The sequence below is a fragment of the Silurus aristotelis genome (assembly GCF_946808225.1).
Source record: "Silurus aristotelis genome assembly, chromosome: 6".
Classification (NCBI taxonomy): domain Eukaryota; kingdom Metazoa; phylum Chordata; class Actinopteri; order Siluriformes; family Siluridae; genus Silurus; species Silurus aristotelis.
The window spans coordinates 1,393,396-1,420,261 of NC_139579.1; the positions used below are offsets into that span (position 1 = coordinate 1,393,396).

At 42.3% G+C, this 26,866-nt stretch overlaps 2 protein-coding genes across 3 annotated transcripts in view; one reads left to right on the top strand and one right to left on the bottom strand.

Annotated features, from left to right (window-relative positions):
* On the top strand, nt 1-6,620 carry matcap2 (microtubule associated tyrosine carboxypeptidase 2). Of its 2 annotated transcripts, XR_014534177.1 has the most exons (8): nt 1-248; nt 2,136-2,740; nt 2,935-3,078; nt 3,169-3,301; nt 3,387-3,692; nt 3,787-3,884; nt 4,493-5,045; nt 5,395-6,620. XR_014534177.1 is itself a non-coding variant. In XM_083545237.1 (7 exons), exons 1-7 carry the CDS (start codon nt 224-226, stop codon nt 4,658-4,660), a joined length of 1,479 nt encoding a protein of 492 aa, XP_083401363.1. In that variant the 5' UTR covers nt 1-223; the 3' UTR covers nt 4,661-6,620. The 2 variants fall into 2 exon arrangements, 1 of the variants encoding a protein (XP_083401363.1); XM_083545237.1 differs by having other exon boundaries at nt 4,493-6,620.
* Nucleotides 5,742-26,866, bottom strand: part of eepd1 (endonuclease/exonuclease/phosphatase family domain containing 1) — a 22,935-nt gene continuing 1,810 nt past the window's right edge. The window contains exons 2-7 of the mRNA XM_083545236.1: nt 14,282-14,333; nt 10,434-10,544; nt 10,183-10,317; nt 9,501-9,639; nt 8,281-8,475; nt 5,742-7,563 (exon numbers count right to left, since the gene is read on the bottom strand). Of these exons, the coding sequence (XP_083401362.1) occupies nt 7,355-7,563; nt 8,281-8,475; nt 9,501-9,639; nt 10,183-10,317; nt 10,434-10,544; nt 14,282-14,333 (841 nt within the window). The 3' untranslated portion in view covers nt 5,742-7,354. The remainder of the gene's footprint in view (nt 7,564-8,280; nt 8,476-9,500; nt 9,640-10,182; nt 10,318-10,433; nt 10,545-14,281; nt 14,334-26,866) is intronic.

Sequence of the window (26,866 nt, forward strand, 5' to 3'; positions counted from 1 at the left end):
GGTATAGGATTGCTTAGAGATCCTGGACCGTCGCACGGAGATGACGTAAGGTTTCCATGGAAACTAGACGCCGCAAGCTGAGTTTCCGAGCGGAATCTCATTGTTCAGTAGAAGTTTCAAGAGAGACAGAAACACACACACATGAAGAGAGAGAGAGAGAAAAAGAGAGAGTGTGTGTGTGTGTTCAGAAGATCACCAGATTGATCAGAGAAGGAGCTCAGACATGCTGGAAGCCATTCAAGTTACTGGTGAGTTTCCTGGATTTTTAAAAAAAATCTCATTTTTGGACGAATAGATGATCATCTGTAGAACATTAATAGTTTAATGGAGACGTTTACAAGACGTTTAAAATCTGACATACAACCAGTTAACAGATCAAATATTCACAAATATCCCTGTGATCTTCCAGATGAAAATCAGTTTTAAAGTAACCAACAATTTATTGTTGAACAGTTTGAGAAAGAATCATAATTGTATCCTAATTGAGTTGTTTGGTAACGAAGGGTTTCCTTACACCAGTAACATCAACACAATGATGAACAAGTCGTAGCAACAAGTTTCTAACTAATAAATCATTTGTTTATTATTAATATAATAATATATTATGTGTCATTCATGCAATGATCATGATTCTACTAAACAGCTACTTCATTTAGAAGACAATATTCAGCCTTAAATGTTTATTTATGGAATGTCGGACGCCTGTTTGAAAGCTTGCAGCTGCACGTTTCTTACCTTCACCACCTTCTTCCATACGGATCCATTTTCTGTTCTGATCTCAACAAGTCTGAGCAAAATACTGCACCAATCAGAGGCTGCATTTTTAATGATGTCATCATTATCATCATAAATTCTGTCCATCTCTGATTGTATGATGCAGAAGTTTTATGTATAACATTTATGGAAGGAGTCTCCAGTGCCATGGAACGACTTTACACTCTAATTACACCATATACCTGTTTGTTTGTTTGTTTGTTTGTTTGTTTGTATGTTTGTTTGTTTTATAACACAAGACCCCCCTCTCTCCTCCCGTATGCATTCTCGTATCTATTGTATAATCTGAGCGTAACCTGGTCACATGATTTATTCGTGCATCGCGAAACAAACGGCCGTGTCACAAGTAAACTTTCACATCATGGAGTTTTGTTACACTAATCGGCCGTGATGACGATGAAGACGTGGTCTTTCCAGATCGTCGCTCCCATTAGGAGCTCGCCGGCCGTGTGATTCGATGCCTCGAGTCCTGTGTGTTCCGACTGTCCAAAATAATTAGGGACGTTATAATCAAGCGTGGCGCTGGACGTCCCCAGAGCTCCCACTATACTGCCAAAAGTATTGGGTCACCTGACCTTTCCTGCTATTGTGTTCCTCTTCCAAACTGTCTTTAGATGATCTTTAATTAAATGTTGCATTCACTTGAACTTGGAAACCCAAACCTGCTCCAGCATGGTGATGCCCCTGTGCACAAAGTGAGATTCTTGAAGATCTGGTTTAGATGCTTTGGAGAGGAAGATCTCCTGCTATAGAGCTCTGATCTCTCTCTGTCTCTCCAACCACCGAGGTCAGTTTAGCGTGCTTCAATTGTAAAAGACAAATAATTATCTTCATGCTCACAACATCCCGTATTTGGTATGTAGGGCAGCAGGACACGTTGGATTAGATGTTCGGTTTGTTCTGGCTGTAAGCAAATGGATTTATCAGTTTCCTGTCGGCTCATTGTAAAGGGTTCATTATGCCTGTGGAGAACTCGATCAATCTCCACCAAAGGCTTCTGTTTTGTTCGTTCCGTATCGATTTCACTTGTTGTCGTCATGAGGACACTGCTGTCGGGTTTCCAGGACAATGAGATGGAAAGGGACAAATTATGACTTTCATTAAACTTTGTTTCATGTTTAAGATGATTTGAAAGAAAATTTCAAACCAATTTAAGGCCACATCCTTTATTTTACCTTAAAAGCACATAGACCACGCCCCATTTACTAGGCCATGCCTTAATTACTGGCACGGACACCCACATAGGCTATGCCTCCTTTATTAGGCCAGACCTTTTATCGGGACTGACACCACAATGGTCACACCTCTTCTTCTAGTCTTCACCATTTTTACCTCCTTTCTTTTCTCACATTTCTCTGTAGAGCGTCTCCACTGGGTTGAGAAAGACTTTGCGAAAAAGTGTGTGCTGAGCATCATGGAGAAGCCCGTGAGCCCGAGCCAGGTGTATATGGAACACTGGTCTTCCGCTGTCCTGAAGAAGCAGTTCTCCAGCAGCTCAGTCTTCTCCCAGAACGAGGAGGTGAAAGTAGGCTCCTGGCTCAAGCACCCCCCCTACAGACAGTTCCAAAGAGCACAGCACATCGTCTCTGCGTCTAACCACCGAGAAAAGAGGCCTTTTCTGCTAACAGGAAATCATGCTTATGGAGACATTTGCCAGCCACACATCTATCGTTCTTCCTGGTCTGAGAACAACATGATCATCTTTGGCAGTTCTGTGGGACTTTCGTCTCGTCCCAGGAGCCACGTGATTAGAGCTTCTCAACCACAAGTCAGATCCAGAGATGAAGAAAACTCAACGAAGAAGCTGTGCATCCTCAGTGCCATTAAACCATCCAATGTGGAAAGTGAGAAGGCCAAGTTCCTCAAATCAGACTTCAGGTACAACCCACAGTTTGAATACAGCAACCCGGTGTCTCCACACGTCCTGGAAAAGCACAGCAAAGCCTCTGACCGCTTCCTCACACAGGTAACGGTCTACCTCACACTTTTCATACACTGGCAAATCTTTTTTCTCCTCCATCATCAACATCTCATAATTCTCATAAACATCATAAACATAACCAGATGTAGTTTGAGCTCATGAGGTTACAAGAAGATTTAAAAGGAAGGTCTTCTGAAATAGCTGCTCTTTATGACGAGTTCTTGTACATGTTCTTTCAGGCAGTGCGCATCATGGAGCTGGCTCTGAACAAGTATGGGAATTACGAGAACTTTGAGCAGGCCACCGGAGGAAGCCTGCTGAGCAAGAGCCGAATCTGGGCTCACGTCAAAAAGTACATGGAGAAGGAAGACTGTGTGGGAGAGGTTCGTGAGGCACTAGCTGAACATTCAAGCATCTAGTGTGAAATAAGATGTTATATATGTGTGTGTGTGTGTGTGTGTGTATGTGTGTAGATAGTGGTGCACCTGACCAGTGACCTGCTCTCCAGAGCTTCCATGACCGTGGTGAAAGGCAGACCAACTCTCACCATCAACATCTCCATGGCCAGGGAGCAGTGGCTCGAGGGCATGCTGAGACACGAGATCGGTGTGTGTGTGTCCTGTTTTTATGCTTTGTATGAAATATCTCGCACGTCCTCACGTGTGCTCACGTGTCTCCCTGTCCCGCACAGGTACTCATTACTTGCGCAGCATCAATAACAGCCAGCAGCCATGGAGCAGCGGAGCCGGCCGGAGGGGGCTGGGCCTGAAGCCCATCAACCCCACCGAGGAGGGTCTGGCCAGCATCCACAGCGTTCTCTTCCGTGAAGACCCGTGGCTGTGGCGCGCCGCTTTGCTCTACTACACCGTCCACCAGGCGGCGCACATGTCCTTCACTCAGCTCTTCCATGAGCTCGCACGCTTCGTCCACGACCCCGGGACGCGCTGGGACTACTGCGTACGGGCCAAACGAGGCCAGACAGACACCTCGGAACCTGGTACCAGCTTCCACCTTTCTGCTTTACACACACAATACAACAAGGGACAATGAAACAAGGCTGTAACTCGTTCCCTTTTTGTCAATCTGCTCAGGCTGCTTCAATAAGGACCAGGTGTATCTGGACGGCATCATCAAGATCCTCAGGCACAGACAGAAGATCGACTTCCAGCTTCTCGTGGCACTCGGGAAGGTAGAGAACATACTGTATATTAGAGGTGGAACTATAGTGGATCTGGGTCGGATCGTATTCGCCGATATCTGAATAATCGCCTCATAGTTTTTAAAAAGTGGATAAAAAACAAAGAAACACACGATGTAAAATAGTACTGATTTTTATTACAAACATTAAAAAAACATTACTGAATCATGAAAATGTGCAAAAGGAAATAAACAAGTATATTTAATAATAAATATTATTATATAATCAATCAATTATTAATAATAAATACAATATAGCGCTCTTCGTGCAGCGCGCAGGCCCATGTGGTGTCAGCGATTCGCCTCTAGAGGCCGCTCTCGTAACGACAGCGAACCGGAAAAAATATCTGTAATGATGTAGGTGAGATGAAGAGGCCTGGGGTACGATCTGTGTTCACATTCATCCCAAAGGTGTTGAACAGAATCTATAGCAGGAAATCATCCACATACTTCCAAACCCATGGAGGTGGAACAGATTTGGGTCTTGGTAGTTAAAGTAAAAGGGAAAATAAAGGGGAATTTCAGGCGTCCCAATGCTTTCGTCCATACAATTTATCTACATCGTGCTTGAACCTAAACCACATGAACATTTGGTTACAGGTGTCCTACGAGGACGTGGACCGCCTAAAGAGCCTGGCCGTGCTGGACAACGTGAGGATCCCGCACTTCCTACAAGACCACACGCTTTACACCAAACAGCTCCAGAAGATCATGGAGGTCAACCAGCTGACCGATGAAGAGCTCCAGGTGCTTATCAGAGAGTACTAGGAGAACCCTGTGATCTCCAATTTCCTCCTTGACCTGACCTGAAAACCTGTGTGTGTGTGTGTGTGTGTGTGTGTGTGTGTGTGTGTGTGTGTGTGTGTGAGAGACCAGTCAGGAGTCTATGAAGCAGCCCCAGAGTGATTCTTATTAAACCCACGTGTCCTTTTCGTTATGTCTGAAACATAGTGTACATTTTTCTAAAACTCATAGAAGGATGAAGGAAATCACACCTCAGTGTCTCCTGATCTCCACCTCCCAAGACACCAGACTTTTCCCACACACATGTCGTTCCTCTCCAAACTGTTACCTCAAAGTTCTACACACAATTATGTAGGACATCCTTGGATGTTCTAGCATCACTAGAACCAGGAGAGCTAAACCTGTTCCAGCATGATAAGTCCCCTGCTCCACGAAGATCTGATTTCCATGGATTGAAAGTGTGTGGAAGATCTCCTGCTGTAGAGCTTCAACCCTATTTAACATTAAAATGCTGACTGCACCCCAGGCCTCCTCACCTCACCTACACCACTACTCCACTCTTCTGGGAAGATATTTGAGGAAATTTGTGAGATTTCATTTAGACACAATGGTGTTAGTAAAATCAAGGTTCTAATGTAGGTGAGGTTTACGCTGGTTCACATTCCCAAAGGTGTTCAACAGGGTTGGAGCTCTACAGCAGGAGATCTTTCACACACTTTCAACCAATGTAAAGCAGATCTTCATGGCTTTGTGCACAGGGGCATCATCATGCTGGAACAGGTTTCCTAGTTCAAGTGAATAGAAATTGTAAAGACGTCCTATTCAAATGCATGTTTCGGTAGCAGTTTGTGGAAGAACCACATTTGGCTGAAAAAATCAGGTGTCCAAATACTTTTGTCCACAAATTATAAAGTATTTGATTAGCCCATTGTTTCAGTGCAATTCATCTGCCACTAGATGGCGCCCTCACTTAACACACCCACACCAGGGCAACTTAAAATTTTGAAACCCTGGTTTTACTGAAGATAATCGAGATGATTGAGATGATTGAGATCTCCAGGATGTACCAAGTGCTGAATCGAATGGGGAAAAAAACACAAATCAATATATTTAGCAAAATTTACTAAAACAAGACATCAGAGTTGTTATTGCATAAGTATTCGCCCCCGCTGGGGTGAAAGCCCTACATCAGAAGTTGCATAATCAGTCTGTTTGTGTACAATTATAGACTCACTGAAATTTCTGAGAGAACAGATCGAAACTAACAGCGTCGTGAAGACCAACACGATATCGAAACAAGTGTCCAATCTGATAGCTGGAAAAGTGTCACAGGGTTATAAAAAAATATATTCTCCAAATTTGAAGAATCTTATGGCTTATTGATAAATCCATGACGAGAAACTGTGTGGAGGAGTTCAGTCTGGAGAGGGGATTCATCAGCAAAGGGTGACATGATAATGATGCTTCCACCACCACCACCACCAGCAGCAGCACCACCACCAGCGTGCTTCACTGACTGGCAGACATGATGCATATCAATGTACAGGTTTAATTCAAATTCAGATCTTTATGCTGAGGAGACTCCACTCCTGTTTAGACCAAATTCAGCACTGGCTCGTGATTTTCACATCATCTGTACTAGAAGAACATGCCAGGGTTTGTTTTGACTGGTTGCTCATGTTCCAGTCTGGACTTTCATTGTCTGCTCCTCTGATTTTATTTGATTTCCTTTGGGAAAAAAGTTTCTCCAATCATTTAATGAACTTCATTCACAATGTAAAACAAAAACCCAAATATGAGCACTGGATGAAGTGAAACTTCAAATTGACCTTCATTTGACTTTGTATCTGTGGCGGTTGAGTGTTGATTGACTGCTCCTGAAATATGGAATCATGGGGCTGTTTAAGTTTGTTTAAGGATGCATGCACACACACACACACACACACACACACACACACACACACACACACACACACACACACACCTGCTGTCCTACTTTAGAGTAGTAAAGTGTTGTGCCTGTTATTATGACTAAAGTGGGCGTGGCCTCTGCACATCAGGCTCACTGAAGGTGTGGAGTATTTATCAGTTAATATCAGTGAAGGAGGCGTGGCCTCTGTGCTTTTAGTCTCAGTATAGGAGGTGTGGCCTATGCACCTGTCAGTTGTAGCGAAGAGTCGTGGCTTCTGTATCTGTCAGTCTCTGTAAAGTAGGTGTGGCCTTTATCAGGTTCGGAAACGGGGTGTGGCTTATGTATTTGTTAGCCTCATTGGAGGAGGTGTGGCATCTGTAGCAGGTTAGAAAAGGAGGTGTGACCTTTATCAGGTTTAATGAAGGAGGCGTGGCCCCTGCATCAGTCAGTCTTAGCGAAGGGGGCGTGGCCTCTGTATCTGTCAGTCTCAGTAAAAGAACGTCATATCACATAAAAATCTCTGTTTATAAGACAGTTTCATTATCTTGGGTTGATCAGTTAAATTCTCAGTATTGCTTTATTCCACGTACGTCATTAAAAAAATTTCAGCACACGTGTAATCGGACAAATCAAATACATACAACAGATGGATCCTTAAATTTCCTTAAATTAATCCTTCATATTAACATGATTTCTACTGTACAACATCCAGGGGAAAAAACACCACGCAGCCTCCATCCATCCATTCATCCATTTCAGTCTCTCTGTAGTGATGTCATACCACCACAGTCTCCACAGGTCGAAGGTCACCGCTCATGTTTGGGTGCCAAGTCATCCCTCTCCACCACGGCCACACTGCTGCCGTTCTGCAGAGGTTCCTTCATCATCTTCTCGCTTGTGCACGTGAGGTAAAACTCGGCCACGATGGGGCAGTGCTCCGAGGCCACTCCGCCCCAAGACCAGTTATCGGGGATCCAGGGGTTTGTCAGGCCCTCCCTCACGACGGAGTACTGACCTATACACACACACACACACACACACACACACACACACACACACATCAAAACCACCCGTGCATGCAGCATTAAGCGTGAAAGTACCACACGTAGTGAACACTTTTATCATAACAACTAAAATGAGACTGAAGCATTAAAGCCATTTGTAATTTTTTTAAGCTCAAAATGATGCTACCACCATCATGCTTCACTGTTGGAGATACAACAACGACATGCTGCTCCTTTTAAACAAATAAAATAAAGTGCTTTCGGGACGCGACTTTTCATTATACCACATTGAATTTCATGATCATTTCCTTATCCAGTTCTTTGTAATGTTATATAACGTCCCCACAAGACACGCTAGTTCCTGTTATCGCTTACGCTATAGCAGCTGTAAAAGCTCCTTCTCACACACTTCCTGTTTCCTAGTTAATGACACAAAACAAACCCACAGCTTGGCACCGGGCCTGGAGATTCCTTCCATAACCTACCACATCCACCTTTATTATTATTAGTTTATTTTTTCCTGCACACCTTTTAGATGCCAGATTTTACTCGTATTAACCCTGCAGCAACCTCCTGCCACAGCTGTAGTCCTGGAAAATGATCCAGAACCTTCTGACCAATCAAAACACTGCATTCCTTAACAATTACATTTAAACTGAATGTACAGGAGTAAAGTTCATGCTCTTGTAGGAACCAGGAATAAAATCATCTCACACACACACACACACCTGTGTAGAGCTTCTTGATGGCCCGACTGGCCCAAATGTTGTCCATGCAGCTGGATCCCAGCGGTGCTTTGGTGCTGATGTTGGTGTTGACCGAGGAAGGCACAAGTGCACTCAGCTTCTCCTTCTTCAGAGGCTCAAAATGAATGCTGTCTGGAGGAAGACCAAAGCCTCCAACGACCAGCACGTTCTTTACACCTGTACACACACACACACACACACACAGGTTTTACTCCAGGAGCATCATCACGTATCCAAGATCAGATACACTTTGTTTCAGGTAATAAAAAATGAAGAATAACGAGGTTTCGGGGACGCTGCACTATATTGCCAAAAATATTGGGACACCTCACTTCTCCAGAAAGATGTGGTTCTTCCTCAAGACATTTTTGGGTACTGTAGCATGATATTTTCCCTTCAAAATAAGAGCATGAAGATCTGCTTTGCATGGGTTGGAATAGTGTGGAAGATCTCCTGCTATAGAGCTCCAACCCAGTGGTAAATGCTAACCGCACCCCAGGCCTCCTCACCTCACCTACATCCGTACCTGATTTTTAGACTCATGTTTCCATGGTAACTAGATCATTCTTCTTATAATAATGATTATAATAAACTGAACCTCAAAAAGCTTCTGAGAGAAACTCAAAGACGAGGAAACTGAAGAGTAATCAGTGCGCCGGTGTGCTTACGCTGCACTGCGCTTCAGATTCGCTCGTCGCTGCTGCTCCATCAGCACAAACACCACAAAAACGCCGTCCAGACAGACAATAAGCCACACCCATAACCCTGCAGTCAGAGGCGTGCGATACTGATTTCAAACTAAATTATATCGATATTTTTGGGGGAAATTTTTTGATAATTAGACGATATTATATTGTCTTTTATTGTGCTGGTATTTTAAGGACCATGGACAGCTTTTTATACCTTTATAAAGCCATTTTCTTCTATAAGAGTCTTTGAAGTCATCGTCTTGTCGTTTATTGAAATTGAATTTTGTAACCGTGCTGATTTGTGGAGGAAAAAAACGTCACTTCTCGTGTGATATTGATTGATATGAAATGATATAAATGTACACATTTTCTGCTCCTATATCTTGAATTCTGTAATCGTTCCAAATGCATTTGAATAAACTGAATCATTTTGTTATGTAGTGTCAAATCGCACATCATTAAAACATGGTACACCGAAACCCGCAATGCATTCTGGGAAGCTGAAGATCTAACCTCTCAGAGTCTCCTGTACTCCAGGGCTCAGCCGGTGGGCTTTCAGCTCGTCGGATTTGTGGCTCCGGCCGTTCTGCTGCTTGGGTGTGGATGGAGGTTTGAGGTGCACGTTCACGACGGTGAGCTGGGACGATCCGATCTGAGTTACGGAAACAGATCAGACACAGGAGGTCAGAAGGAAACGAATTGTTGTGAACGTCATAATGAATGTGTCATAACACATCGTATGAACTTCATAAAGCGTTTTATCATGTTGGGGAAAAAAATGAATGTCAATAAAACAAGTCTTAAAAAAGTAAAATGAATAAATAAATATAAATAAAAAAGTATGATGTATTTATCCATCATTGTAATGTTTAAAAGAAATTTTGAAACATCCACACCTATGTGTTATGAAAAGTGAATGGGACTGGAAGTATAAAACCTGGTCATGCATAAACGTGTACATATTGTGTACAAAGATTTCCATATTTTATGATGATGATAAAGAAATGGCCCTCTGTCATCCACAATAATCACTTTAATCATACATATCACACCATTTGCTTATCTAGTCCTGAAATGAATTTCTGCCCATGTCACCCTCTGGTCTCAAACAAACCTCTCACAATCTTGACTCAAGCATTATGAGCTGCACTGATCTCCTATTTGACCTTTTCTTGCCAGAGCTGCTGTTACTTACGTAAAAGTGTCCAAGGTACGCTCTGGGCTGGGCGTCGTTCCCGTTGCCATTAGCAGCAGCGCTCTCCAAAACCGTGGCCTCTTTCAGTTGGACTCCGGCCGAGGAATCCCAGAGGAACCCAGAATATTCTGAACCCTTCGTGAGAATCAGTTACATAAGAGAAAAACCTTCACACACTGTAACAGTATATAACACTATATATGTATATATCTATTGGGGGCATGTGTGTGTGTGTGTGTGTGTGTACTTACTATACAGGACTCTCCAGTGGGTTTCTCAGAAGTGGCACATTTCCACACCCCTCGAGGACCTTTCCAATTACACACACTGGAGAGAGTGGGCTGATTGAGCTCTGTGCAAAACTGAAACACACACACACACACACACACACACACACACACACACACACACAGCATGTCAGCATGTTATTAAGAAACTACAACATGCAATATGTAGATTTACACCAAAAACTGGAGACTCGTCCACAAATGTTGAAAGTTCTAATTTCTTGACACATAATCTCCTAATGTCCACATGATAAAAAAGACCAGTAGAAGTGGATGCCTGAAGGTTCTTCAGGAGGAAAAGACGGCGATGGAACTAAACGCAGATCCGGTCTGTCTAAACACTCAACCCAGATCCTGCAACACCTCTGCATGCAATCTGATCAGCGCACTTGACATTTACTGTCTATAATTAGTGAGATTCCCACTAATTCCATCCTGCTGATCTTTAGGGGGATAGGGGGCTATAAATTTAAAGCAGGGAGGCAGAACAGTGATTTAGGACGAGGACGATGCTCTGAAAGACACACTGAAAATCAACGGGCTGAAAATTCTTTAAAACTCAAAGCCTGGAGATGTGTAAAGTGATTGATGGATGGCTGCTCCAGATTTCTGCACTACACACAGCTCGAGTTACTGTAAGGGAATATTTCTGTGACGACTGCACCGAGGAGCTTCGGCAAGAAGATTCTGCTGGCAAACACACACTCGTTCGCAATGAGAGCCAACATGCAGTTGGAAGCAGACGGATTCCTCCCACACTTACAGACGAAAACTAAACCAGCATGCAGAAGCACCTTCACCTGCAAACATAAACAACCTGTGTCAGGAGGTGTGAGGTCACTCCTGACTGTTCCCAAACATTCAGCATAACTGGAAATGGATTAAAAAGTGAGTCTCGAAATTGAAGAGTCTCCAAAAATAAGGTCTGAGAAGTTGAACCCACATTATTCAGGTAGGACACCACTGAAGGCCTGGGAGTGAGATGCTCGACCTGCCACTGACATTTAGAAAAAGATGATCGATAATGAAGAATCTGGTGTAATGTCATACCTCCTGCTACACAGACACCCCATGCTTTTGATTCTTTACATAGTTCCTAATAGAGTCATTGGTCATTTTTGCAGCCCAATGAACACAAAAACTCATCACAGGATAATAAAGCATCTGAGATAAGGAGCTACTAAAATCCAGAAAGGGTGAGGAGCTCATTTCAGAGATTATATTAGAGAAAGAAGATGTTGATGATGAAATTTCACAGCATTCTTTACATCACATTTCTCCATTTATGGAATAAAATATGCAGCGTTTATGCCGTGGGTAATAAACAGAATGATTTCTCTGAGCCAGAAGTCTGATGTCCTTGGTCACATGCAGTTTACACAGTCAACATTCTCCTGTTCGGTGTAGCGACTGTTTGCTTTACTCCTCTGTTCCCCATGAACTCCTGTGTGTTTAGTGTCCTGTTCTACACCTGCTCCTGTCCGATCCAGTCACACACTGTACACATCGTACACGCCTCCCTTTAATCAGACTGACAGATACAGAGGCCACGCCTCCCTCACTCAGCCTGACAGATACAGAGGCCACGCCTCCCTCACTCAACCTGACAGATACAGAGACCATGCCTCCCTCACTAAAACTGATATATACAGAGGCCACACCTCCTTCATTTAGACTCATACAGAGGCCACACCTCCTTCATTAATACTGATATATACAGAGGCCATGCTTTTATTTAGACTAATAGATACAGAAGCCCCGCCCCTCTCAAAAAGACTGACTAATGCAGAAGCCACACCCACTTTGGCGTGAATACAGAAAGTAACACAACATGAGGACAAACTGTACAGCACTCACTGCTGCAGAACAGAAGGACAACAAGAAACATGCAGCGTGAAATCTCACACACACACACACACACACACACACACACACACACACACACACACACACACACACACACACACACACACACACACACACCATGTGACTCAGACAGACTGCAGTGCAGTGGGGAAACGAGAGGAGAGCAAGAAAGAAAACTCAGGAATGTGGAAGGAGGGGAAAAAAGTCAGGGACAGGAAAAGAAGAGAATGAGCAGAGAGATCAAGAGAGAGAGAGAGAAAGAGAGAGAGAGAGAGAGAGAGAGAGAGAGAGAGGGAGAGAGAGATTGAGAAAGAGAGAGAGAGAGGGAGAGGGAGGAAAAGAATAATATAAAGATTTGTGGAGAGACAGATCGAGATAGACAGAAACACAGAAGGAGAAACGTGAAGGACAAAGTGAATAAAATAAGGATTTTGGAAAGGAGAGAGTGAAAAGAAGAGGAACGAGGGATGACGATAGAATACGCTGAAAGATGAAGAGAGGGAATAAACAGAGAAATGAAAGGAGGACAAAATAAATAGAAGACAAGGATAAACATACAAATGCTGAGAGAAAGGAGAGAAAGAATCAGGGGATGAAAGATAAATAAAGACTAAGAGAGGAACGAAATGAAATGGAGGATAGAAAAAAAACAGATAAATGGTGAGAGAGAGAAGAAAGTGTGTAAAGAGTGAATGAGTGAATTCTACAAGAGAACCAGAAAGAGAAAGTAAGGATGAAGAGATTTGGGACATTTACCCCCCCCCCCCCTTCTGCCACATGCAGGTTTCTCTCTCTCACCCTCTCTCTCTCTCTCTCTCACACACACACACACACACACACACCATTAGTGCTGATGTTTTATTATTAATTGCACGTGTTTTAATCTTTATGGCTCTTATCGACCCCATTACACTGTGTTAATCCCCCACAATGCACCTGTCTATCAGGACTGAGTGCTGCTGTTGGCCCTGTTTATATCACTTCCTGTTCACACACACACACACACACACACACACACACACACACACACACACACACACACACACACACACACACACTAAATTTCTTCTTTAACTTCTCTGGAAAACACTTATCTCCCAGTGGGTGTGGCTTATTCCTGGTTAACTCCGCCCCCATTCCAACTGAATGATTTGATGAGGATGAAATAAGGATTTGGTGTATTTAATGTTAGAGTTATGCTTAAGGGACGCGCGCACACACACACACACACACACACACACACACACACACACACACACACACACAGAGAGAGAGTAACAGCCGGGGTATTTATAGATGACCGGCTTCCAGAAGACACGTACGGCTCGCACACAAAATATCACCTCCAAAATAGTAACCAGCCACACATCTTTTAGATCAGGGTGAGGGGAGAGAGAGAGAGAGAGAGAGAGAGAGAGAGAGAGAGAGAGAGAGAGAGAGAGAGAGAAAGAGAGAGAGAGAGAGAGAAATATACAGACAAACTAACAGAGTGACAGACAGACAGACAGACAGACGTGATGAGGCTTTTTATGGAAGGAGTCTCGAGTGTTGGGACGTTTGTTAGAGCTGCAGGTAAAGTAGTAACATTTGTGTAGGTTTTCATGAAGAACATAACGACCTGCAGGGTGTTTTGGTCTTCAGGTTTAACCCTGATGTTTGCAGAAGGATTTTCGTGTATAAACTCAAACCCCTCTGGTTTCTGTTTGTTTCTGAATGCAGGAGGTTGAAATCCCTGAGTGTACAGATGAAGCAGTAAAACGCTGGAGATGAATCAGGCTGATATGGGACTCGTCACAGCTCAGTGCTCCTGTAAATGTGCTGATGTTTACACTGTAAATGCACTGGCACTTGTTTTCTATCACGGCTTTCCTGGGCTCTCTCAGCAAGAGTGAAGACACTGAGAACCACAACGAAGATGTGTGATGTGGAGCAGCAGTGATGTGTACCTTCTCCAACGCCTGCTGATCAGCCAGGTCCTGAACCGCTAACAACTTGATGCTAAAATAGAGAGAGAGAGAGAGAGAGAGAGAGAGAGAGAGAGAGAGAGAGAGAGAGAGAGAGAGAGAGAGAGAGAGAGAGGAGAAGAGTGAATGAAAGAAAGAAAGAAAGAAAGAAAGAAAGAAAGAAAGAAAGAAAGAAAGAAAGAAAGAAAGAAAGAAAGAAGAGGAGATGGCAAGAGAAAGATGGAGACAGAGAAAGAGAAAAGATGAGAGAGAGAGAGAGAGAGAGAGAGAGAGAGAGAGAGAGAGAGAGAGAGAGAGAGAGAGAGGGAGAGAATGAATTAGTTCATAAGGACACTTCAGTGGATTTCTGGAGGCGAATCAGTTTCTAGTCAGTTTCACAAAAGGAAACAAACAGAGCAACACAAAAGTCAATATTAATGATGATAATAAAGTTGTTTGTTTCCGCAGGCATAGAGACGAAAAGACATGCAGACGGATGGATGGATAGACAGATCAGCACTCCGCCAGGGAACAAAGTACAGCCTGGTGACGTCAACATAATCAGCAGCTTTCGCATTCACGAGCCGCTATGCTAATCTTCCTCAGAAACCCAGCAGAACAGCTGATCTGACAAAAAAACAGCGGCCCAGACATCCATCCTGACCTGCAGTAAACCTGCTGCACACAGACAGGAAATGAAGATTCTTACAAAAGCCTTGATGGCTAAATGTCCTCTATTAACACGTGCTACTTCAGGGACGCTATACAGGTGTTTGGCAGGCAGAACTTTATTTGCTCTCTGTGGATTCTGTGTTACTTTAGTTGGAGAGAAGTTTCCCTGACGGAACAAAAAAAAAACACTACACCGTATCTTATCCACGTCCTCACATGTTCCTATTAGGCTGAAGACACAACACAGAAACAACCACCCATTAGAAGCAGCTATATACAAGCGCTAATCCATTAGATAGCAAGGTGTGTGGTGTTCCAGGATGTTGGTGCACCATGTGGAGGTGAAGAACATCCCGAGGTGATGAAAATCACCGCATGCAGAAATCCTCCACGGAGCTCCATAAGGTCATTAGGAAACATCCACAATATCACAATCAACCATTCGCACAGATCATCTGAAACACAAGCGGCTTGTTGGGTCCGTTTTAGCGTTGTGTCACGTTGAACTCTGTCCCCGTTTACTATCAGAAGTGAACAGCTGGACCATGTTACAGCTACAGCAGCGAGAGAATGGAATACAGCTGTGAGAAACGTGGCACCGGTGGTGAAGAACAGGAAGCATGTAGCCGAGTTAAAGTAAAGATACATGAGGTAAAATACGACTCCAGGAAAAGTGTCCCTTTAAACCTTCACTTGAGTAAAAGTACAAACGTTTTTGCCTTCAAATGCACTTAAGTATCCAAAGTTCTATTATTTATTACGCCAATAATGTTCATATTATCATTTCTATCTCAAGACTCTTCAGTTAATCACCTGTACAAGACTTTAATGTGACTCCCAGAACATTGAGCACAAAATCGTGAAATTGTGCTGAGTTCAGCAGTCTGGAGTTTCTTCATCATTGATTCCTCTCTAAATGTTCTGCTTGATGCTGAACTGTATGTTCTGTATGACTGATAATCAGTAATAATCAGTGATGAACAGGAATGAAGTGAATGTAATTCGTTTCTGTACTTGAGTCGCTTTTTCACGTATCTGTACTTTACTGAAGTATTTAAATTTGAGGAGATTTTAACTTCACTACATTTCAAAGTCAAATATCTTCCTTTTACTGTGAAATCAGTCGTTCCTTTTTATTTATGAGGATAAAAACGTAACTGGTGAAACACACACCAATCAGGATCGAGCGCTCGTTTTTTTTACACGTGTTCTGATCGGCGCTCTGTGCATCTACTGATCACCAACATACAGTTCAGCATCAGTTCAACATCAAGCAGAACATTTAGAGAGGAATAAATGATGAAGGAACTCCAGACTCGAACTCACCACCACACACGTGACCTTAATACACGTTTTTATTTTAAGTAGTTGATTATAAGTTTTTACAGCTGATAAAGAAGATAAAAAAGTAATAATAGTGATTAGAGGAACATTATAGTCATAATAAATCAGTACTTTGGAGACTTAAGTTTATTTGAAGGCAAATATTTTTGTACTTTTACTCAAGTGAAGGTTTAAAAGGACACTTTTACTTTTACTGGAGTCACATTTTACCTCATGAATCTCTACTTTAACTCAACTACATGCTTTTATACTTCATTCACCGCTGTTAAAAAATAAGATATTTGACTTTCAGATGTAGAGAAGTACAGTAAAAGTCTCCCCAAATGGAAACACTTCAGTAAAGTACAGTGAAAAAGCTACTTAAGTACAGTTACTAATCACATTTACTTCAGAACTGTCCAACACTGCATGTAACACAAACTCTAAACATAACCAACTGTTGTGCCCCTCAAAAGTTCTTCGTGAGGCCGTTAGGTTGGGGAAGGGGAAGGAAAAAGCTATGAAGTAATAAGTGAGAAACGTGAACTAGCAGTTAACTAAGAAACCAAAAATTAGCATTAGCACATTAACAGCATGTGACCACTGATGTACAATGGGGTCACTATAGTTCATAGACAAGCAGAGGGGAAAACGATACATCAGCGTTTTTCTCCGTTAAGAGTCGCACTTTATTATGAGACGGCTTTTCCAAAATAAAGGTAAATGAGAAAGAATATACGTCAGTGTGGAGTGTGAGTGTGTGTGTGTGTGTGTGTGTGGAGGGGGTGGGGTTTATATGATGACACGTGAACCTCAACAACTCATCACAGACACGGTCTCTTTGGAAACTCTTGTGTTTAGAAAGCAAGCAGATCAACTGCATCATCACTTCTTTTTGCTTAGCGATGCTAACAAAAACATCCACTTCCTGTTTCTGAGGAAAACAGGAAGCTCAGTGTCACACACAAAAAAAAATAAAATAAATAAATAAATAAATAAAAAAAAAGTGCATGGGGAAGTCTTTAGGAAGTCTTATCTTGGAAATGAACTTAGGCTGCTCCTGACTTATAAACAACATACCAAACCAAACTAAAATACACACACACACACACACACACATTTTATATTACTAGTCTAATCCATTTTCTTTCACACCAGGTTAGATACACCACATGGCTAAAAGTCCATCACCTGACCATAAGATTGCTATGTGCTCCTTTTTGAACGTCTCATACCATAAATAGTCCACATTCACTCTTATGAGCTCCACTCTTCTGGGAAGATGTTCCACTAGATTTTGTGGAGATTCATTCAGCTACAAAGGTGTTAGTTAAAGTCAAGTGCTGATGTAGGTGAGAAGGCCAGAAGGTCTTGGGTGCAGTCAGCGTTCACATTCACCCCAAAAGTGTTCAATATGTTTATAGCAGGAGATCTTCCTCATACTTCCAACCAATGGAAAGCAGATCTTCATGAAGCTGGAATGGGTCTCCTTCAGGACAACAGGAGAACGTACAGAATGTATAGAAACGAATGAAATAGAATGAATTATAATAGAAAGAAAAGAGAATGCAACAATATACCCAAATAACCCCAGTAGAATTGACTGGAACACTGTAGAAAGTTCTTTATAACAGGAAGAATCTGTCCTGCATGTTACTACTGTAATCAACCTCTATTATCAATCTCAGCTTCCCAAACGATCTGAAAGCTGGGATGAGTGTGAGGCAGGGCTTTGTTACCCCTGGCCACGAGACCACGAGAGAGCATTCTCACGTCACCTTCGCCGTACACTGGAGAGTCAGGACGCTGTGTGCACCGGCTGGATAATGATTGTTTATGTGTTTCCGTGACTTAAAATTTAGTAGAAATTTAGAATATTAAAACATTTAATTGAAATAGAAGCACCGATTATTAAGCAGTCCATCGATTATTCCTAATAAAGTGTGCAGAAATTCCAAACACTAAACCCCAAAACTCTCCCACAGACTCCTGTTTATCTTCATACAGTGGCTATTTCCACGAGGCCCCACGTGTATCCAGCATACACGTGATCACCACATGAGTACTGCCTCAGAGTCTGTAGAGATTATACAGGGTAGAAATGATAAAAAAAAATAACATGTTAAATGCTACACAAATCAGTCTACATTCTAAGCAGAGAGCAATATAACGGTGCCAGGCCTCAGATCTAGTCGTGGATTATCAGCTTAGATCAGGGGTCTCCAATCTTGTCCAGAAAGGGCCAGTGTGGGTGCAGGTTTTTATTACAACTAAGCAAGTCCACACCAAATTCCTCCTGTTCAAATCTAATGATCTTCATTTTCAATGACTATCATGTGTGACCATTGATTGGTTGGAATGAAAACCTGCACCCACACTGGCCCTTTCTGGAAAAGATTGGAAACCCCTGACTTAGATCATAGATAGAGGTCGACCGATAGTGGTTTTTACCGATACCAATATCTAGGTTGAATCGTGCTCATTATTATAAGTAATCAACTAAATTTTTTTTTTTTTTAAATGGATACTAGATAAACAAAAAAACAAAAAAAAACCACTATGTAAAATAGTACTACATTTTATTACAAAAAAGTACCGAATCATAAAAACATACTAGAATATATTCATTCAATAAATATTGTGGAAAAATTCAAACAAAAAGTAACACTTCAAATAAATAAAAACAGCTATAGCCAAAATTAATAAAAAAAGACAAAAACAGCATATGGCATCAGCGATTCGCCTCTAGAGGCCGCTCTCGTACTGTATAACGCAACCCGGAAAAACTATCGGTATAAATTTTTGCTGATAGCTGATAGTTTCAGCAATCAAATGTCGATGTTGATTAATTGGTCAACTTCTAGAAAACGCTTGCATTTAATATACTGCCTTTTACAGCTAGAATTATGCTGCTCCGAATCATAAAGTAGTGCCAGAAGATTGCTGTTTTTTGTTCCATTTCACTATTTCGTCTTCTTCTCCAGTTCATCAAATCCTCCATGAAGTTCACTTAGTTAGGAAATGTCTACAATAACAATATACATTTCACTGACACCCAAAATCTACCTGCCTGTTCAACACTCTGAACTCACACCTTAACCTCCATCCAATCACAATCCACTCTTCACACTGGTATAATGAAAGAGTAATGATCAATAATTTCACATGTTCCCTGTAGAGTCTGGTTCCTCCCCAGGTGTCTCTCCCACATATCTCCTCGGGGAGTATTTTTCCCCGACCTACTCATCAGGGATGTAATTATAATGATGTTTATAGAGCTAAATAAATAAAGAGGTCCTGATATGTTCAGGTGTGCAGCAAATTATCAACTAATCGCAGGTGGTTTTTCACACTCTGTTAGGACTTTTGGTCACCAGGATTGAAGATAAGACTTAATCACAACGTCTTCATTGGAAAAGTGGAATAGGTGGCATTCCTGACTTCAGGTCTTGGGTCCCATCCTGTGTTTTGCATGTTCTCACCCTGTGTCTAAGTGGATTTTTTCTTTGCGTTTGCTAAAACAACGCAGTTATTGTGGAGTAATTTCTCTAATTTGTACTTGACCAGCACTTCATCCAGGACTGCGTTTCCTGACTCTGGGATCCACTGCACCCCGAACTGGAATAAATCATTTAGTGTGGATAAATAAATAAATAAATGCATTACTCTCAAAAACACAACACTATCATGAAGTCCACAAACACTACAACAAATCTAAATGAGTCTCGTCAGATACCTCAGGCTGCGAGCTGATTGGACAGAGCACACGACTATTTGCGAAGTAGGAAAAGATTATAAAAAAATGTATTGCCATAATTCCTGAAGAAAAACTTTTATAGACCGACTTACATTTATCCATTAGCTATGGTTTAAGGGCCTTGCTCAGGGGCCCAAGAGCAGCAGCTTGGTGTGGCTGGGATTTGAACTCATGACCTTCAGAGCCAAAGGCCAATGCCTCAACCACAGAGCAACCATGTTCATACCTTAACATCTGTTTAATTCAGAGCACATACATAACCAGAGGTTTACAAAAAAACTAAAAATCAGCTGAATCATTGGAGCTTGGAAATTTCGAATTATCTACGCTTTTTTTTTCTCCTGTTTTGCAACTCTCTTATTTGCACTGCTTAGATTACTCTCAAACCCTGCACACCCCTCACACTCACACTCACTCACACACACACACTGGTAACACAATCACACTGATTTCATCATCAGGCTGGTTGAACTGATGTGATCAGAGTGCTCATGGATGACTGGCAGGTCCTTCAACACGTTCGCTGATTAGTTTTACCTTCACGCTGGATTTACACGACTTGGACCTGATGCTAATGAGGAGCCAAACTTCTCCTCAGCTCCATTAGATATGTTCTGATTATTAATCTGACACCATAATTGTGGTTATGCGGAGTGGATCCATCATACAAAATTGTGGTTCATTCGTTTGTCTAGAACAGCAGCCCTGAGTCAGAGACACACAATTGTATCTGTGTGTTTGTCTCTTGACAAACCAAACCAGTCTCCTCCAGCATGAAGATGCTCCTGTGCACAAAGCCAGCTCCATGAAGATCTGTTTTACATGGGTTGGAAGTTTGTGGAAGATCTCCTGCTATAGAGCTCCAACCCTTTTGAACACCTTTGGGATGAATGTGAACGCTGACACACACACTCGCACCCCAGCCCTCCTCACCCTCTCACTTCCATTATTACCTGACTTTAATAACACAAATTGTGCTCCACAAAATCTAGTGGAAAAAAAACTAACGTAATTAAAAGCATTGGACTTTGAATCTGATGGTTGTGAGTTCAAATCCCAGCCACACCAAGCTGCCAATCCTGAGCCCCTAAATGAGGCCACAAACCGCATATCTGCTCAGCTGTATGATTGAGATCGATGTAAGTGGCTCTGGATAAGGGCGTCTGCCAAATGGCGTAAATGTAAACAGAAGCGAGTATCAGTCTGCTGAGAGGCAGTGGGTTGGTGTGATCTAATCAGCCTGACCTCAGGTTACCTCTGCTTTCATCAGGCCAAAGAAACCGAATTAAAGCAGCCACAACTTGTAGAAGTGTGTTGGCCTGCTTTCAGTTTCTCCACTCGTGTTTGGCGGGACGGCGTGAAGGCGTTCGGGTGATGCACTGACATGTTTTGAAAGTTGCTTGCCGCATTTCCCTTCCTTTTGCATTGATTTGAGTGAAATGTTCAGCAGCTCGGCCTGTTTGCAAAAGTCCAGAGCGTCCACTAAAGCCTCATAACATAATTAAACTGTAGAACAAGATTCGATGATCATCATCATCATCATCATACAGAATACGTCTATATATTTTTACAGATGGTTAGAAGACGCTGTCCTCCTGCCGTCTGTCCAATAATATCAGTTTCATTACAACAGCACTTCAGTATGTATGCAAAAAGCACTCAAGGGGGCGTGTCCTTGTAGGACAATAACAAGGCCCGAGATATTTACAGCAGTTACCACAGTTAATAGTTTTTCTAGAATGACGCGAAGAACGAATCAAATGCCAACTTGTGTCCGATTAACACATTTTTAAATCAATGCATGACATTGGTGAATCTGTGAATATATATATATATATATAAACGCTTGTCACATGACTGGGAAACTCTAGAGTGTCTCACATACACTCAACTGTCTGACACTGGAGGCTCTTTCCCTAAATGCTTCTTCAACCAAAACATCTCCATGAGGAAGATTTCCTGCTTATACAAGAATTCCACTTTATTTATGCTTCAGATGCACCGAAACCAGTCTCTATGTCCGTTACAATAGAAACGAGACCGGACCCAGTGTCAGAGTTGCTTTTCTAGACAAACGAATGAACCTTCTGACCAGTCGAAATGGAGATCCCAAAAATGGTACCCATAAATTCAGTGTAATATGGATGATCAGAGGACATGTGGTGGAGCTGAGACATATTCAGTCCTGTAAAAAAATGTTGCTGCATTGTGGACACCTATGTCATACAGGTAAACAGGGAAAAGCTAACAGCGTTATGGAAATGAACCAGGCTGTTTGTCTTTCAGGGCGTGCGCATGTGTGCGTGCATGTGTGTGTGTGTGTGTGTGTGTGTGTGTGTGTGTGTGTATGTGTGGGAGCAGGGTTACTGTAGGACATTTATGAGTAAGCGTCTCCAGTGCTTTCTGAGAGATGAACTTATGTAACCTCCAAAGCAGACTGTTTGCTACCCAGTTTCCCTTTGGCCTACATGCATCAGGGAGATTGCAGGAGGGAGTGGTGTGTTCCGTCATGTAATTAATGGCTTGGAGATGTGAAGACGTGGTGACCGAGGCTAATACAGGTCACATCCGACCTGCCCTCAGTCTCAGACTCGAGCACCAGAGAACAGAAAACACACAGCAAGGACCCATCAGATCATATGTTCACTCAGTAATCAGTAAAGCTTTTGATAGGACTGACCCAGTTTCCTGACCACACACACACACACACACTCACACAAAGAATGTCAGGACTGGAAAAAAAGAGGAGATTCCACAAGACAGAACCTTTAGCCCCTGGGGGATGCGGAGAGATTGTGTATTTAGAAGCCTCACAGTCGCTCTGTTTTCTCAAAGAAAATCTCAAAGGAGAAAAACTGTACTAAATGCACATTGGGTGCCAACACTTCTGATCACTTCCAGCATGATGTTTTCTGATCCTGATGTGTTTTATTCCTCTTACGCCACAGTGTAAGCAGCGTATCTGCGACTATATGTCATCTACAACCCATGAAAAAATACGTCACTTTTTTTTAAAAAGCGATTTATAGTATACATTAAAAATGGTGGAGCTCAGTCCAGTCTCTCCAGTCCCACCATTACCAGCATTCTCCCAGTCTCTCCAGTCCCACCATTACCAGCATTCTCCCAGTCTCTCCAGTCCCACCATTACCAGCATTCTCCCAGTCTCTCCAGTCCCACCATTACCAGCATTCTCCCAGTCTCTCCAGTCCCGCCATTACCAGCATTCTCCCAGTCTCTCCAGTCCCACCAATACCAGCATTCTCCCAGTCTCTCCAGTCCCACCAATACCACTATTACCAGCATTCTCCCAGTCTCTCCAGTCCCACCAATACCAGCATTCTCCCAGTCTCTCCAGTCCCACCAATACCACCATTACAAGCATTCTCCCAGTCTGTATAGCCTCTCCAATCTCTCCAGTCCCACCAAATACACCAGTCTCTACAGCTTCTCCAGTCCCACCTATACCACCAATCATATGCAGATCATGTCCTAGTGTCTACCACTGAAGTCCATGTTGGAAGGACATCTGTGCCTTCAGTGTTCTCAGAAAAGGAACCACAAATGCATTCGTGTTCTTATTCTGTTCTTTTATTAAGATCTTACTGGAGACCAGAGACCAGGGATTGCAGTGCTGAACAGAAACTACTGAAATACTAACCAGGAGAACTTTGACACATACAAACACACCTACACACATACAAATACACACACACACACACACACACACACACACACACACACACACACACACACACACACACACACACACACACACACACACACACACACACACACACACACACACACACACACACACACACACACACACACACACACAGATATGCAGTAATTTGTGCAAAGTCATGAAAAACTCCACGCTGTTGCTCACTGAGGTCCATATCTGGATCATGTGAGTGAGAACTGAATAAAAGAACAAACACATGATATAAATATAAATGAGAGATGGATGAGTGTCTGAGTGTCTTCTGGTTTGCAGTGGACAGGTTTATTTGAGTGCATCATAAAAAGCAAAAGGACAACATTATCTTCAGACTAAACCCTCATCTTCCAGGACGGAGAATCCGGTCAAGTTTCCCAAAAAAACCCGCTACAACATTGTTTAAACAGAGAGCAAATATCTCTCACTCTCTCCGTCTCTCACTCTGTCTGTCTCTATCTCTCACACTATCTGTCTCACTCTGTCTCTCACTCTGTCTGTCTCACTCCGTCTGTCTCACTCCGTCTGTCTCACTCCGTCTGTCATGCTGTTTCTCACTCTCTCTGTCTCTATCTCTCACTCTGTCTGTCTCTCACGCTGTCTGTCTGTCTCTCTCTCTATCTGTCTCACTCTTTCTGTCTCACACTGTCTGTCTCACACTGTGTCTGTCCCTCAACTTTTGGTCACTTCAATAAAGACTAGTAAAACACACACACACACACACACACACACACACACACACACACACACACACACACACACACACACACACACACACACACAACGGTTTTTTATGAGGAAGTCCAAGTTGCGCTTCAGCCATGATATACACGTAAAAATACACATAAACGTCTCTCCAAACACATTAAACACATTTGCCACCAAAAATCCTCACGAAAACATCGAAATCAGTTCAAAACACACTTTTAGTCTTCAATAAGGAGCCGCCTGGGATTCGTCCTAAATCCATGATCACTGCAGAAAGAAGAGAGCGACTCTACTGTAATGTAGTGCACTACATTCAGTTACAAAGAACTGAACTGAACTCTCTCTCACACACACACACACACACACACACACACACTCTTACACACAACTGTGTTACTGATCCGCACAAACCGGACTCAACACCCATCATACACTTCGTTCACCCAGGTTTCAATACCAATCACATTTTTCACGATCGCAAAATGTTTACATGCCGTCTGTTGCTGATTCCGGGACTTGTTATTTTGCACAATATTCTGTCCAAATCCTTTGGTTACTGTTAAATCTATTCTTGATTACTGCTGCTGCTGAATTGCACAAATTCTGTTTACATCTTTCTGTTTACACTGCACCTTATTCTGTTACGACAGGTTTTACTGGCGGAGCTATTTCTATTTTTAATTTTATATTTTGTGTATTGTGTATTGTCCTGCACTGTCCTGTGTTGTCCTGCACTGTCCTGTGTTGTCTTTTGCACTGTTTGCACCAGCTGCACACATGCACTTTATGTGGCGAGGATCTTAGTTCTCGGCCCTGTGTTCTTCTGTTCTGTACTGTTTGTTTTATGTTGTTCTATGTAGCACCTGGGTTCAGGAGGAACGTTGTTTCATTTCACTGTGTACTGCATCAGCTATATATGGTTGAAATGACAATAAAAGCTTCTTGACTCTCTCTCTTGACTCTACAGAGAGGCCTTCTGGGATACATGCCTGAGTTCCTCTGTGCTGAGGGTGCTGAAGAACATCATACTCACAGAACATGTCTACAAACTACAAGTGCACTACATAGTGTACTATAGTACTGCCTATAACCTACATGCGCACTACATAGGGTACTATAGTGCTGCCTATAACCTACATGTGCACTACATAGGGTACTAAAGTACTGCCTATAACCTACATGTGCACTACATAGGGTACTAAAGTACTGCCTATAACCTACATGTGCACTACATAGGGTACTAAAGTACTGCCTATAACCTACATGTGCACTACATAGGGTACTAAAGTACTGCCTATAACCTACATGTGCACTACATAGGGTACTAAAGTACTGCCTATAACCTACATGTGAACTACATAGGGTACTATAGTACTGCCTATAACCTACATGTGCAATACATAGTGTACTATAGTACTGCCTATAACCTACATGTGCACTACATAGGGTACTAAAGTACTGCCTATAACCTACATGTGCACTACATAGGGTACTAAAGTACTGCCTATAACCTACATGTGCACTACATAGGGTACTAAAGTACTGCCTATAACCTACATGTGCACTACATAGGGTACTAAAGTACTGCCTATAACCTACATGTGCACTACATAGGGTACTAAAGTACTGCCTATAACCTACATGTGAACTACATAGGGTACTAATGTACTTAATATAACCTACATGTGCACTACATAGTGTACTAAAGTACTGCCTATAATCTATATGTGCACTACATAGGGTACTAATGTACTTAATATAACCTACATGTGCACTACATAGTGTACTAAAGTACTGCCTATAATCTATATGTGCACTACATAGGGTACTAATGTACTTAATATAACCTACATGTGCACTACATAGGGTACTAAAGTACTGCCTATAATCTATATGTGCACTACATAGGGTACTAATGTACTTAATATAACCTACATGTGCACTACATAGTGTACTAAAATACTGCCTATAACCTAAATGCGCACTACATAGGGTACTATAGTACTGCCTATAAACTACATGTGCACTACATAGGGTACTAAAGTACTGCCTATAACCTACATGTGCACTACATAGGGTACTAAAGTACTGCCTATAACCTACATGTGCACTACATAGGGTACTAAAGTACTGCCTATAACCTACATGTGCACTACATAGGGTACTAAAGTACTGCCTATAACCTACATGTGAACTACATAGGGTACTAATGTACTTAATATAACCTACATGTGCACTACATAGTGTACTAAAGTACTGCCTATAATCTATATGTGCACTACATAGGGTACTAATGTACTTAATATAACCTACATGTGCACTACATAGTGTACTAAAGTACTGCCTATAATCTATATGTGCACTACATAGGGTACTAATGTACTTAATATAACCTACATGTGCACTA

Bases quoted from the DNA above. Each gene is read 5' to 3' on its own strand.
- matcap2 (XM_083545237.1), top strand. From the start codon at position 224: ATGCTGGAAGCCATTCAAGTTACTG. The intron at 3,302-3,386 runs GTGTGTGTGTGT...TGTCCCGCACAG, and splicing joins CATGCTGAGACACGAGATCG to GTACTCATTACTTGCGCAGC. The intron at 3,693-3,786 runs GTACCAGCTTCC...CAATCTGCTCAG, and splicing joins GACAGACACCTCGGAACCTG to GCTGCTTCAATAAGGACCAG.